At 33.9% G+C, this 13,710-nt stretch overlaps 2 protein-coding genes across 3 annotated transcripts; both read left to right on the forward strand.

Moving 5' to 3' along the window:
* Window positions 1-2,569: 2,569 nt before the first annotated feature.
* On the forward strand, window positions 2,570-4,815 carry LOC122595870 (ubiquinone biosynthesis protein COQ9-B, mitochondrial). Its single transcript, XM_043768334.1, has 6 exons — window positions 2,570-3,070; window positions 3,240-3,347; window positions 3,444-3,608; window positions 3,717-3,888; window positions 4,347-4,420; window positions 4,502-4,815. The coding sequence occupies exons 1-6, from the start codon at window positions 2,681-2,683 to the stop codon at window positions 4,574-4,576; spliced, it is 984 nt and encodes a 327-aa protein (XP_043624269.1). The 5' UTR covers window positions 2,570-2,680; the 3' UTR covers window positions 4,577-4,815.
* A 2,661-nt stretch (window positions 4,816-7,476) lies between these two features.
* On the forward strand, window positions 7,477-12,574 carry LOC122596041 (carboxyl-terminal-processing peptidase 1, chloroplastic). Of its 2 annotated transcripts, XM_043768543.1 has the most exons (11): window positions 7,477-7,885; window positions 9,011-9,130; window positions 9,796-9,933; window positions 10,007-10,111; window positions 10,198-10,366; window positions 10,444-10,565; window positions 11,341-11,424; window positions 11,722-11,760; window positions 11,840-11,902; window positions 11,988-12,117; window positions 12,216-12,574. In XM_043768543.1, the coding sequence occupies exons 1-11, from the start codon at window positions 7,517-7,519 to the stop codon at window positions 12,266-12,268; spliced, it is 1,392 nt and encodes a 463-aa protein (XP_043624478.1). In that variant the 5' UTR covers window positions 7,477-7,516; the 3' UTR covers window positions 12,269-12,574. The 2 variants fall into 2 exon arrangements, with proteins under 2 accessions (XP_043624478.1, XP_043624479.1); XM_043768544.1 differs by lacking the exon at window positions 7,477-7,885 and having other exon boundaries at window positions 9,041-9,130; window positions 9,753-9,933.
* Window positions 12,575-13,710: the final 1,136 nt, after the last annotated feature.

Raw genomic sequence — 13,710 nt, forward strand, 5'->3', positions numbered from 1 at the left:
TGCTCGAATAGTTTAGTTATACACTAAAATTTCTACGCAATTTAATTGTCAATCTATATATTCCAATAAAATAATAGTTAGCATATTTTAATTGAAATATTTGAGATATGTTTCATTTAAAATATATAGATCAACTTTCTATAGATAAAAATAGTAAGCTACTCCCTCCGTCTTATCAAAAGTGTCCACTTTTGAATTTTTAAAGTCTTTGTCTCGCAACTTTGACCTTAAATATTTTTATTTACAATGTATAATATTTGATGAAAGTTATATGAGTTGATAGAGGTTTCGATATGTTTTCATTGAGTATAACTTATCAAATATTATATAATGCAATAAAAAAAATTTGTAGTCAAGGATACAAAAGAAATACTTTGACAAAATAAAAGTTGACACTTTTAATGGGATGGGGGAGTATATTTTAAACCATGAAAAGGTAAAATTGAATATTAATAATGTTGTAAAACCCTGTATCTACAATATTATATTATATATATATATATATATATATAATTTCTAGTTTAGTCAAATTATCAACTGTAGTGTTTAGAAGGCCGAGTTTAGCTTAGGTGAGTAACAACTTTGAGAACATCAACTTTTAACATTGATCTGCAATTTTTGAGCATGTGGTGATAGAGAAGTTGCACTCTATTAAACAAAATAAAATAAATTATCGAAATTAATGATATATAATTTAGCTTGTAAATATGCGTGACTAATGTGATTAATATTATAAAAGAATTTGAAAAAAAAAAATATAACGTTTTTATATACAACTATATCATCAATGTAGTGTACATTCACCCAAACAAAAAAAAAACAATTTTCCAACCTGTTTTTTTTTTCCTATTCTATTAAAAATCAAAACAACTTAAAATTTTTGCTCTACCAATAGAGAGGTTTATCTCAAGACTATTGTTTCCAACCAAGTGATGTACTATTAAAAAAGAGACTAATGACAACAAAGTCAATGTTTGTATGTATTCTTTATTTATTAATATTTTGTAGGAACAAAATTACAAATATACTCTTAAAAAAGTTTACATTGTACAAAAATTGGAGTCGGACTCCATCCATGGTTACATTTCATAAATTTTGCAAAGTTATTATACAATAAAGTCTAAACTCAATACTAATGCGTTGTCTATGATGGATTTTAACTCGACAATTCAAAATAATTATGATATATTATTTTTCTTTATTTCGATTAATAAAGATCACAATTTCATTTTTTTGTGTGGAAGGGGTAAGGGAGGAGGGGGAGGGAGGGTCGAACTCGGAAAATGAAATGTAATGGATCTACTGGAAGACAATTGTCAGGTTAAAAAGTTGGTGGTTTAGGTTTTGGTGGTCTAGATACTCTTAACTTAGCATTGATATGTACAAACTGATATATGACATGTGGTTCAAAATCTGAATTACGTTAGGTTAAAATCATCAATGTGATTCATGGTTCTGAAAGTCTGCGTTCCTATGTAAAACAAATGGTAATAATATATGGGCAAATATATGTTCCTCAATCTCTGAGGCACATTCGATTGCTTGCCCCCTTAAGATGTTATTAAAAAACAGTTGGGAGTGAAAATAAGACAAGATTCACCAAATTGGAGTGGGACTCCATCCAAGGTTTTATTTCAAAAATTTTGCAAAGTTATTATAGAATAAAATCTCAACTCAATACTAATGCGTTGTCTATGATATATTCTAACTCGGTAATTCAAAGTATTTAGGATATATTATTTTTCTCTCTTTCGATTGATAAAGATCACAACTTCATTTTTTTGGTGGAAGGGGTAAGGGAGGAGGGGGGTTGAACTCGGAAAAGGTAATGGATCTACTAGAAAGCAATTGTCAGGTAAAAAAGTGGGTGGTTTAAGTTTTGGTGGTCTGGACATTCTTAATTTAGCATTGATATTTACAAATGAATATGACATGTGGTTTAAAATCTGAATTACGTGAGGTTTAAAATCATCAATGTGATTCAAGGTTTCGAGTCTACGTTCCCGTGTAAACAAATGGTAATAATATATGAAAAAATATATGTTCCTCATTCTCTGAGGCACACCCGATTGCTAGCCCCCTTAGGATGTTATTAAAGAACAGTTGGGAGTGAAAATAAAACAAGATTTTGGAATGTTCATTGGCTTGATGGTGGCAATCTTGCAACTCGGTTTATAAGGTTGTATGCCTTTGCACCATCTAAAGAATGTGTCATGTGTGATATTTTTTATGATTTGACATGAAAATTCGAATGACATTGAGATATTTGTGATGACATGGATAAGCAATAACTTTTGACATTGAATAATTTTTTTTAATCAGTAAGACTTAATGAGCAACACAATAAGTGTTTGTGAAATTATCAAGGTAAAAAAAACAAATGTTAATAAAGTGAAATTGAATATTTTAATTTGTTAACTATTAATTAAAAAAATAGTATTTTAAATATATATATAAGTATAATAATATATTTACCCGCGTATTACGCGGGACAATAATCGAGTAAATAAACACATTATATGAGATTATGAGGGAGTAATTCTATGAGGTGTTCCATTCCCATCCTCTTGGCGATCGTGTCTTGTGTGTATAGTTACTGTAGTCCATTCTTCTTCTTACCAATATTTATTATTATAATTATAATTATACCGAAACCTACCTCTTGAGATCAAGAGAGAGAATGTATCGGCGGGCGGTAGCGAAAGGGTTACGAGCAATTATTAGCGGCAATAAACAAACAATAACCACCTCTCGTTGTTGTTCTTCTCAGATTATCAGAAATCCAAATCATCAAATCACATCTCGTCATCAAATTGGAAGTTTTGGTGGCGGAGGAATTCGTTTCATATCATCAGAAGCCCCACCTCCGCCGCCGCCTATCAAAAGAGAACCCGAAATACCCCCAATTATATCATCAGGAAATGGATTGGAATTCCAAAATATCAATAACAATAATTCTTTTAATGATTCAACAACATCAAAAGGAGATAGGAGGAGGAAAAGGAACGTTAGCACTGGCAGTTACGAAGATGAACAATCTCGAGTCCTTGCTGCTTCCCTTCTCCACGTGGTACCCCCCCTTTCAATAATTATGTTATTTAACGCACTAGTAGCTAATCAGCTTAAGATATGCCCGTTCAATAAATATAGTAACACTTCACATTGACATTCATACTCACTTGACAATATATGTGAAGATGATTGCCCCAATAACGTTGTTATTAACTAAATAATTGCAGATGAAGTTGGGATGGAGCGAAGCAGCGTTGATTGCAGGTGCTAGGGATGTTGGTGTTTCCCCTTCCATTGTTGGTTCTATTCCACGTAAACAAGCTGTTCTTGTTGAGGTTTATTCCTATCTTCTTCCTTCGTTTCAGTCCAATCAATATAACCAAATGCTCACTCTTGATTTCTCTGTTCTCCTAACTTTCCACTTGTTACAGTATTTTATGGACCAGTGTTTGCAGCACCTTATTGACGTCATTGACTCCGGTGACTTAAATTTACAAGACTTGGTACCAAGTGAGCGCATAGCAAAGCTTGTCAAATTCAGGTTACAAATGCAAGCTCCATACATATCCAAATGGCCTCAAGCTCTAAGCATTCAGGTCATCTGACTCATTACTTTATTTTGTTGTTTACAGTCTACATCACCCTTCCCTAGTCCCTACCATATCCTACCCTAAATAATAATTGCAACTATGGGGTTCTTATAGGCTCAACCATCAAACTTCCCTACAAGCTTTAAACAACGAGCAATGCTGGTTGATGAGTTCTGGCATGCTTCAAATGATGAAGACACCGGTGTGGATTGGTACCTTAAGCGCACTGTTCTTGGTGGGATATACTCAACAACTGAAGTATATATGCTCACTGATAACTCCACAGGTTTATTTTCTCCACTGTCATCTACTCATGTCTTTACTTCACTAGAAGTTGCCAACTAACTTGAACAACTTCTCAACATTATCATCGTTATGTTTTTATTGGACTGAGGAAAAGATCCTTAGAGTTTAAGACTGGTCCTAGACTCCTAATCTCCAATTGAATGATACTAATCACTGTTAGATATAGTCATATAGATTGATGGACCTCTCGGCACTGATCATAATCCTAGAATTTAATTACATACTTCAGAATTATCTATATATGGATATCACTGATTGCAAGTTATTTATATGTCAAAACTTTTGTCATGAATGATGCAGTTATGGCTAACCTTACAGTGGTGTAATTAAATAGTGGTTTTGTAGGAGTGAATAGTAGAGTGACTAATCACTTGTGGCCTTGTGGTGTGTAGTCTTATCTACTGTAGCTATTGATCATGGTGTTTTTCTCTTCTTCAGATTTTCATGATACATGGCTATTTTTGAATGACCGAGTCAGAGATGCCTTTGATTTAAAGAAGACATTTCAAGAGGTGTGTAATTGGTAATCTATTTGATGACATGACCTTATATACAATCTGAACTATAACTTCTATTCTGGGCAACCCTTTCAGGTAAAATATTTTGCAGAAGCTGTCGGGGCAGGGGTGGGAGGTTCATTCCAAGGGTTTATGAAGAAAAGTGGTTAGATTGGATCTCTCATCCAGATTTACTAAGTTTTCACAAGCATCATATTTGCTAGCGATGGTAGCATAAAAGTCTGACTTTAGGTTTCAGTTGTCATTTCTTTCAATGTCATTGTTTATTTATGCAGAAAATAAGAAAAATGGTCTTCCAAATGTATCAAGTAAAGCTAGTACGTTGTTTAATTGCTTACCTTTTTTGCGGCGTGAAGGAATAAAGTATCTATATATGTTTATTTCGAGTATGATTGGCTTCCGTGGATTGTTACATAATCATATTTCAGCTTTACATATGAAATTGGAGATTCATGAAATATGTACATAGGCTTGGATAGTATCTGTCCGACTTTCACCATCTCATTCCTTTATTTATCTCTATATATATATTTACCCAAAAGATCATATCCTGTTGGATTAGTGGTACGTCATACCTCAAAGTTATACTGCCATTTACATATGAGTTCACACACAATCAACCCATAGATACCCGGATGGCCGGATATATGTATATTGTATACATATATAAAATCACTAAAATTTGATATCTTTAAAAGATTTGAGATCACATGTTGGTCAAATGCTAAGAGCATTCATCATTGTCACGTTAGACCACCCTACAGTCACACTATACGTCATACCACACTATACCATATTTGTATGTTTATAAAATACAACATATTTAATTTATTAATAAAAACATAACATAGTTTTATATTAAAATACATTTAAGTTAGAAATAACACACATTTCAGTATGTATGTAAAATACAAAATATTCGTTCTATGTGCAGAGAGCTACCAATGGAAAACATATTGAAACAGGAAAACCAAATAAAAAAAAAATAATGGGATAATTTGTTTACTACGTATTGATTTATATTTTAGTGATATAAATAAACTAGTTGATGTACACAAGTTGTTTCACAAAGTACAAACAACAAAGTCATCCTTCTCGGTCATCCTACTCCATCTACTTCACACTACTTATTAAAGTCATACTCATACTCCATCTTTTTGGATATATATCATATCAATATAATATATATACTCCATCTTCTTTAGACGAATACATTGAAAAATAAGGAAGAAACAATAAAATATTCAAGAAAATAGAACGATAGCCAACCACTCCATTTCTTCTTCAGCTTCGACCATAAGGACGTTGAGATTGTAATGGTACCACACCACGTCGTCGAGGTCCTATCTTCCACGTTGTCTACGCTTTATGAGTATATGTAATGTGGCTAAAATATCGTCGGCGTGGAAAAAACGACCCGAACGATATACACCAAAAGGACGCTGAGATTGTAATGGTACCACACCATGTCTTCAAAGTCCTATCTTCCATGTTGTCCACACTTTATGAGTATATGTAATGTGGCTAAAATGTCGCCGGCGTGGAAGAAACGACTCGGACGACATAGTGCGGTTCCATTACAACCTCAGCGTCTATTTGGTGTAGAAGCTCCAATGTCCACCCATTGACGACGAAGTTAAGCAGGGTGGTCGCGTCCTTTTCTTCTATGTGTGTGTGTGTGTGTGTGTATATGGGGGTGGGTTATTTATATTACAAGCATTTAAAAAGTACAAAAAGTACATGTGTAAGTTAACTTACACATGCTTGTTCCTTCCATCTCCCACCACCACCACCACCACCACCACCATGATCATCTCCGACCACTACCATGATCCTTTGGCGACGGCGACCATCTCCGGCGAGACTTACACATGTGTAAGTACAACTTACACATGTGTAAGTTAACTTTCCGGCAATAATCAGGTTCGTTTTTGGGTGGATACGGTACGGGCCAGAGGCCCTCATCCATTCTAAGCTGACCGTCAAGGGACGCATATGGGAATCATATGGATTTGATGGGCGGCGATCCAAAAGATGGTGACGGTTTGCTATGGTACGGGCAAAACCCTTGATGTCGGCGTCGTAGTTGGGTTGGTTGGAGATGATGGAGGCTGGTGGTGGTTGTTTCGCGAAGGAAAAAACCTAGAATTTTTAAACCCTAAAATGCTAAAAAAAAGGGTTGTACTTACACATGTGTAAGTCTCGCCGGAGATAGTCGCCGTAGCCGGAGGATCATGGTGGTGGTCGGAGATGATCATGGTGGTGGTGGGGAAGATGGAAGGAAGAAAGAGGGGAAAATACCTTGTACTTTTTGTACTTTTTCAAACTCTTGTACTAAAAATAACTTTCATATATATATATATATTTAAAATTATTTGTATTTTTCAATTGTTTTTGAAGATTGGTATGCAAATGTATTATATAAAACATATTAAAATGATTTTCCTTAAAGAGTCGAACATTGTCAATTTTTTGATAAAAAAAAGTCTTTTGTACCAAATGGTATATATCCTGTTGAATTCCACATATAATCTGATCTTGTTTTACAAAAAAATGATGATCCACACATTTTTTTTTTTCGTTACATTACTAAATGTATTTTATGTTGGGATGTTAAAGGAAAAACTCTGAAACATAGTATAAAAATCATTTCACAAAGGGATAAATGTCTGAGAATATAATGAACTATGCATGAATGTTTATATTGTGTAATGAACTACTTGGATGTTTAGTGTATGTAATGAACTATCAAATCCAAGTTATTGGATGTATCCGACTAATCAAAAACTTACAAGTGACAGCTTATATGGTTGCCACATATACCCGGTTGCATCCAATAAATAGGATTTAAAAGTTCATTACATAATAAACATCTAAGTAGTTCATTACATAACATAAACATTCTTACATAGTTCATTACATTCTCAGGTACTTATCCCTCCACAAATCATTCCCCTTCTACAAAAACAACAAATTCAATAACCCGACCCGTTAATCTCTCAAATACTAACGAGTAACGAACCAAGTGACAAGATTACTACCAACTCTCACACAGCTTTGCACACACAGTAAACACACAGAGTGAAGAAGATGAGGGTGTTCCTCTGCAACCCATCATCTCCTTCCTTACCACTCCCACCACCACCACAAACCACCATTCACCACCCACTTCCCCACCATACCCACAAGCCATCTTTACTCCATTCCTTGACCGGAGCTGCAATCTCCATCAACCTCTTCTTCTCACCCTTTTCTCCACTTCCACCGCCCCCTTCTTTCGCTTCTTCTTTCGTCAATCCAGAATGTACCGAACAAGACCAACGAATTGAACAAGAAAGAATGCTCCAAAAGGCTCCTGAATTAGTCACAAATGAAGATATTGTCAAAGAAGCTTGGCAGATTGTTAATGATAGTTTTCTTGCTTCTGATCACACCCGATGGTCACCGCAATCTTGGCTTGTATGTATATCTTGATTTTACTAACTTATTTTATCTGATTGTTCGAAAAATTGAATCTTGTTGTATATTGTGGATTGCCCATTTCATGGTTTTAAATAAAATTGTGTGTTTGGGATGTTTTGCTTATTTTTAAGTGCTTACGTCTTAGAGTGAGAACTCCTATCCGTAACACTTAGTATGTAATTACTGATTTTACCAACTTAGATTATCGAATTGGTCGAAAAATTGAATCTTGTTGTATATTGTGGATTGCCCATTTCATGGTTTTGAACAAAATGAGGTGTTTGGGATTTTGCATTTTTGAAGTGCTAAAATCTCAAAATGTGAATACCTATCCGTAACACTTCGAATTGGGTTTTGTGTTTTATAAAAATTGGAATAGAGTGTCGGTTAAGTGCTTGGAAGTGTATATAACTAGAGACTGAAATCGATAGTATGTATACTACTTTAAGTATTTGCTATTGTGTGTATCCAACTTTTAAGTAACTGCTATTGACTAAGACTTGTAAATTGGTGGTGTGATAGATGATGTTGCAACTTATATGGATGTCATGTCAGCATTAAGCAAAAATACTATCGGTAATGGACAACAACAATATTGCGAGTTAGATACATGTAATAACGGCATTTTAAGTAGGAAACCATAGTTTTCAGGTTACACTAGGCTACATTTGTAAACTCTCAACTCAAAACTATATGCAAATCCTGAGCCCTCAAAGTGATTTAGTTATAGGGATAAGTACAGCAAAAATTAACTTGCTTTCACCTGTTTTGTCATCGTATGTAACAAAAAGTCTAGGTAAAATACTTTCTTTTGTTTCCTTTCTTCCCATTATATGCAAGACTGCAAGTACTTTCACGTACAAGTTTTTCTGATGATGTGGTGGCCTCCATGTAACCATTTATCTGTTATAGGAAGTTACATAAAATGATAGTAGCTGAAAATGTATCGTATTTCATGTCATAAAAGAATACATTTTTTGGTTACATACAGTGACTAAAAGGGTGAAAGCAAGTTACTTTCTGGTGTAATTGAACTATTTGTTGTGGTTCCTTTATGATAGATGTACTGTTTTCATTATAGCAAAAGGTTTGTTTATGATAGATGTACTGTTTTCATTATAGCAAAAGAAAGAAGATGTTATGAGTACATCACTGCCAACAAGATCTAAAGCTCATGACGTAATCCGGAGAATGTTGTCTAGCTTAGGTGATCCTTATACTCGGTTTCTTTCTCCCGACGAGGTAGTTGATTCTCACAAGTCTTATTTGTTCTCCTCTATTTGGTGTTTTGCGTTTTGCTAACAGTACACCTGTAATTTAGTAATTTTTTCTGTGTGTTGAATCTGTTTTTAAAATCTCTGCTTTTATAATCATTGAACTACACATAATTTTATATGGGCCAGCTTTAGGGTTTTCTGGTGGGTGTATCAAATGTTTTTCTACTTTTTTTGTACCTGATACTGATGCAAGTGATTATGCAATATTGAATAGCTAAAGTTGGATAATTAGTTGTAATAAAACGGGTAGCAGGGGATAGTGTTTGAAGTTGTGATAATCAGATGATGTGTATGAAAAATTGCAAACATTCAATGACTCAGTAGGTAAATAATCTGTAGCAGTTTTCTTCTAGTTACTTCTACATCGATTATCCAGTACAGATAATTGACCCCTAAATGAATGGATTTTCCAAATCAGTTTCAGCATACATAAACACTAGAAATTTTTTATTTGTGACTTGAAGATGCAATAATCAGATAATTACTTTCACAATGGAATGCCAAACACTCCTTTAACATTCTGCAAACGCTTTTAAAGTTCGAAATCGATATCATTTATAATTGTTGTTTTCATTACAAACTTCCAGTGTCTTATTCCATGGCATTTGTTCCTTCCATTGGTATATAAAGTTCTCAAAGATGGCAAGGTATGACATGTCTGGAATTGGAATTAACCTTCGGGAAATTCCCGATGAAAGTGGTGAAGTAAAACTGAAGGTTTTAGGTCTCATTTTGGATGGGCCCGCATATAAAGCCGGAGTCAGACAGGTGCTTACATTTCAATATCGAATTATATTTTACTATAGCAGAACACCCTTTTTGAATTATATATTTCTTTCAGGGAGATGAACTATTATCTGTAAATGGAGTAGATGTGAAGGGGAAATCGGGCTTTGAAGCTTTGTCATTATTACAAGGGCCCAGTGACACATCTGTGAAGATCATGGTGGTTATCCTAATTGAATGATAATTAATAGTTATTCTTATTTGATTCCATTAGCTGAACATTTGAATAAAATTCATATTTTTTAGGTTAAGCATGGAAATTGTGGTCCCGAACAGTCTCTCCAGGTACAGAGACAACTTGTTGCTAAGACGCCCGTTTTTTATCGGTTGGAACAAATAAATAATGGAAATACTTCTGTTGGATATGTCCGTCTAAAAGAGTTCAATGCACTTGCTAGAAAAGATTTGGTCACAGGTAAATTTCATTTTGAATATACAATAATCGCCTCTGAATGCCATGTATAATGCTAAACTTGACGGGGATATTTTCAGCAATGAAGAGACTTCAAGACATGGGTGCCTCATTCTTTGTTCTTGATCTTAGAGATAATCTTGGTGGATTAGTTCAGGAGGGTATTGAAATTGCCAAACTATTTTTAAATGAAGGGAATACAGTAAGTGATCTAACACACTTTTTTATTCGTACAAGTAATGAATTTTTAATTTATTATTTTGGTTGTTTATATGTAGGAGAAATTGCCTAAAACGGGGTAATTAATTTTCTTTTTCGCAATAAAGGGGTAGCGTTAATTTGCGACAATAAAAAGGGTCATTAACCAATTTGAAACAAATGAGAGGCTCACTAATACATTTGAAACATATAAGGGGGTAAAATAATGTTCAAGTGTGGTGGTTTATGGTGGTGTATTTTGCAGTGGTTTATGGTGGTACCCCTTTACTTGCCTAGTGACCCCTTTTATTGTCACAAAATTTTTACCCCTTTATTGTGAAAAAAAAATAAAATTAAGTTCCCTTTTTTTTAAGGCAATTTATCCTTATATAAATATCACTAAGCTTCTAAACATTTATTGTATTGACGGTACCCCAACATTTTCTTGTCTAGTTCAAACATAAAAATTCAAGGGTGTGAAGTAATAAAACTAGGAAGGTATAATGGGATTGAACGGTCTTTTTCAAACGTCATATTTTCTGGTTATGTCTATGTTTGAAGACCAAAAAAATGAACTATAGGTGTTTTACTAGAACAAAAAAGTTGTAGGGATTTGAATGATAATAGTAGGAAGTACGATGGTTTTATCTGATATAAAGCCTTCATTTCCATGTATTTGTCATTAAAGTATTACTGTATTCAATCGACTTCTTTCATGCTGTATTGCTGTTTCTATCTTGCACACAATTATTTGCTTTCTAATGATGGGCAATTGACAGGTGATATATACTGCTGGAAGGGAACCTCAGAACGTAAAAAGTATAGTAGCAGAAAATGTGCCTCTTATTACATCTCCACTTATTGTATGTTATTTACAGTACTACTCTAGCATTACTTTTTTCGTCTATGTGGGGACCTTATTTTTATCACAAGCGGCAGTTAACATATATTTACGATCTTCTTAACTTTATAAAGTCATAGCCCTTTATAATGATGAGTGTTGTGAAATTCTTCCAAGTAATCGTATATTACTAAAACATATGAACTAGGCAGTTCATGAAATTATAGAAAATTACTCCCTTTTGTTTATTTGTTATCAATTTTGTTGTGTTAGTTGTTAAACCAAGAACCTAAGAACTTAAATTTTTTTCCTTATGCAGGTTTTGGTAAACAAAAATACTGCTAGTGCAAGTGAAATAGTGAGCGCTAATATTACCATTTTTTATGCTCAATTTGTTATGCTAATGATACATGTCTAACCACCGGTACCCCTTACAGGTTGCAACTGCACTTCATGACAATTGTAGGGCTATTCTTGTTGGTGAAAAAACTTATGGAAAGGTCTGATACTCTAATGCCATGGTCTAGAAAATCACGATCTGATCATAAAAATATGTTATCTGATGACATACTTGATCATTATCAGGGTCTTATTCAATCGGTATTTGAACTTGATGATGGGTCTGGTGTGGTGGTCACTGTTGGGAAATATGTCACACCAAATCACTTGGATATAAATGGGAATGGAGTAGATCCTGATTATAAAAAATTTCCAGGTATGTTTTCCAATTTTTATAATGCTTTTACCGACGTTTATCATGCGAAACCTTTAGACCTGCAACTTTCTTTTGCTCAAGTACTTTTATGTCTGCAGCGTGGAATGAGGTGGTTGAACGCTTATCCAAGTGCCAAAAGCAACATGGGTGAAACACAAATGTGTGAAACCAGACAACAAATTGATAGAAGGTCTTTGAACGGTGGTGATCTCATAACCTAAGGTTGTAGGGATCCACACTGTAGATCATTTTTTTGTAATGTAAGTTACTACTGAAAGGATGAAAGAATAGAGGGACCAGGGATTATTGGAAAACACACAATTATATAGTTGTGTAAGCAACGCACAATGCGACATTGTTTCAATGCTAATTGATTAGAAGTGTATTGATATATGTTTTCTACTGTACGGATCAATTGAACCGTATTATTAAATGCATCAAGCTCTTAGTTTCCTCCTATTATATGTACACATGTAAAAGGTAGCCAGTCATTTTAGTCAGTTTTCTCCTATTGTATGTACCCAAGCAAAAGGTGACTAGTCATTTAAGTGCTACATCGTCATTCTCTTAAGTTGTAGCCATCTTTTGGCGATAGTCAAACTCCCTAACATAATGTAATGGCTTAGCGAAGCAAAGCCTCAAAGATGAATACATATTAGGTTCATTGGTCCGTTGCAGGTTAACTAATCAAAAGTTTTATGTGTTTAACAAGTGTTATACCCGACCATTGGTTAGGGATAATAACGGGACGTAGACTCAAACTCCGGTCAGGAAATTTTTCATGTCAATAGCTACCACCGTATCAAAGAAAACACATAGTTAAACAATTTATTGTAGATCTTAAAATACAAACTTTGGTAACGAAACACGAAGTTGAAAGTGTTGAAGTGGGACAAAAATAATAAGCTAATAACTTAGGTGGCAAAAGTGGAAAAGCCCAAAATTTTCACCAAAAAAAACTTTGATGGTTAAAGTAATAAGAATCAAAACTTTATCATCATAATCCTAAAATACAAAACTATTAGTTAGAAATTTTGGTGGCGATAGTGGAAAGGCCAAATACTAAATTAGAACTCAAAACCTTAGATATAAAAATAAAATATTTATAAACTTTAGTTAATAAAGTAGAAAAACCAAAAGCTTCATTAGGGAGTGGGGAGTGGGTCGAATAGAGAAGAGATACCATGATGAGGGGAGGTGAGCACAAATCCTCGTAATGAATATCATGATGAGGGGAAAAGGGAGGAGATAACAGTCTTGGTATTTATATTGTCGTTTTAGTTTACATTAAAAAAAAGAAATAATTTTTGTATATGTAACATTGAATGAATGTGAAAGTGAACATAAGGAATTAGATTAAATAAAAAAGAAAGTGTAAGTGACATTTCCAATTTTCCATGTACCTAAACACAATTATATGTATAGAGGAAAGGTTTACGTGAGAATAATTTGAATTGAAAAAATCATGAAAACTTTTAAATTATAACTTAATGTTCATATGAGAATGTATATGTGAACAAATTGGTTCCCATATGAACATAATCCTTCACTTTGTATGTATAGATTCAAGAATAGATATACTGAAATTTGCTT

The sequence above is a fragment of the Erigeron canadensis genome, chromosome 4 (genome assembly GCF_010389155.1).
Source record: "Erigeron canadensis isolate Cc75 chromosome 4, C_canadensis_v1, whole genome shotgun sequence".
NCBI classification, from domain to species: Eukaryota; Viridiplantae; Streptophyta; class Magnoliopsida; order Asterales; family Asteraceae; genus Erigeron; species Erigeron canadensis.

Coding starts and splice junctions, on each gene's coding strand:
- LOC122595870 (XM_043768334.1), top strand. CDS start 2,681: ATGTATCGGCGGGCGGTAGCGAAAGGGTTACGAGCAATTATTAGCGGC. Junction 3,071..3,239: donor CTGCTTCCCTTCTCCACGTG/GTACCCCCCCTT, acceptor AAATAATTGCAG/ATGAAGTTGGGATGGAGCGA. Junction 3,348..3,443: donor AACAAGCTGTTCTTGTTGAG/GTTTATTCCTAT, acceptor CACTTGTTACAG/TATTTTATGGACCAGTGTTT.
- LOC122596041 (XM_043768543.1), top strand. CDS start 7,517: ATGAGGGTGTTCCTCTGCAACCCATCATCTCCTTCCTTACCACTCCCA. Junction 10,367..10,443: donor TAGAAAAGATTTGGTCACAG/GTAAATTTCATT, acceptor GGATATTTTCAG/CAATGAAGAGACTTCAAGAC. Junction 12,118..12,215: donor TGATTATAAAAAATTTCCAG/GTATGTTTTCCA, acceptor TTATGTCTGCAG/CGTGGAATGAGGTGGTTGAA.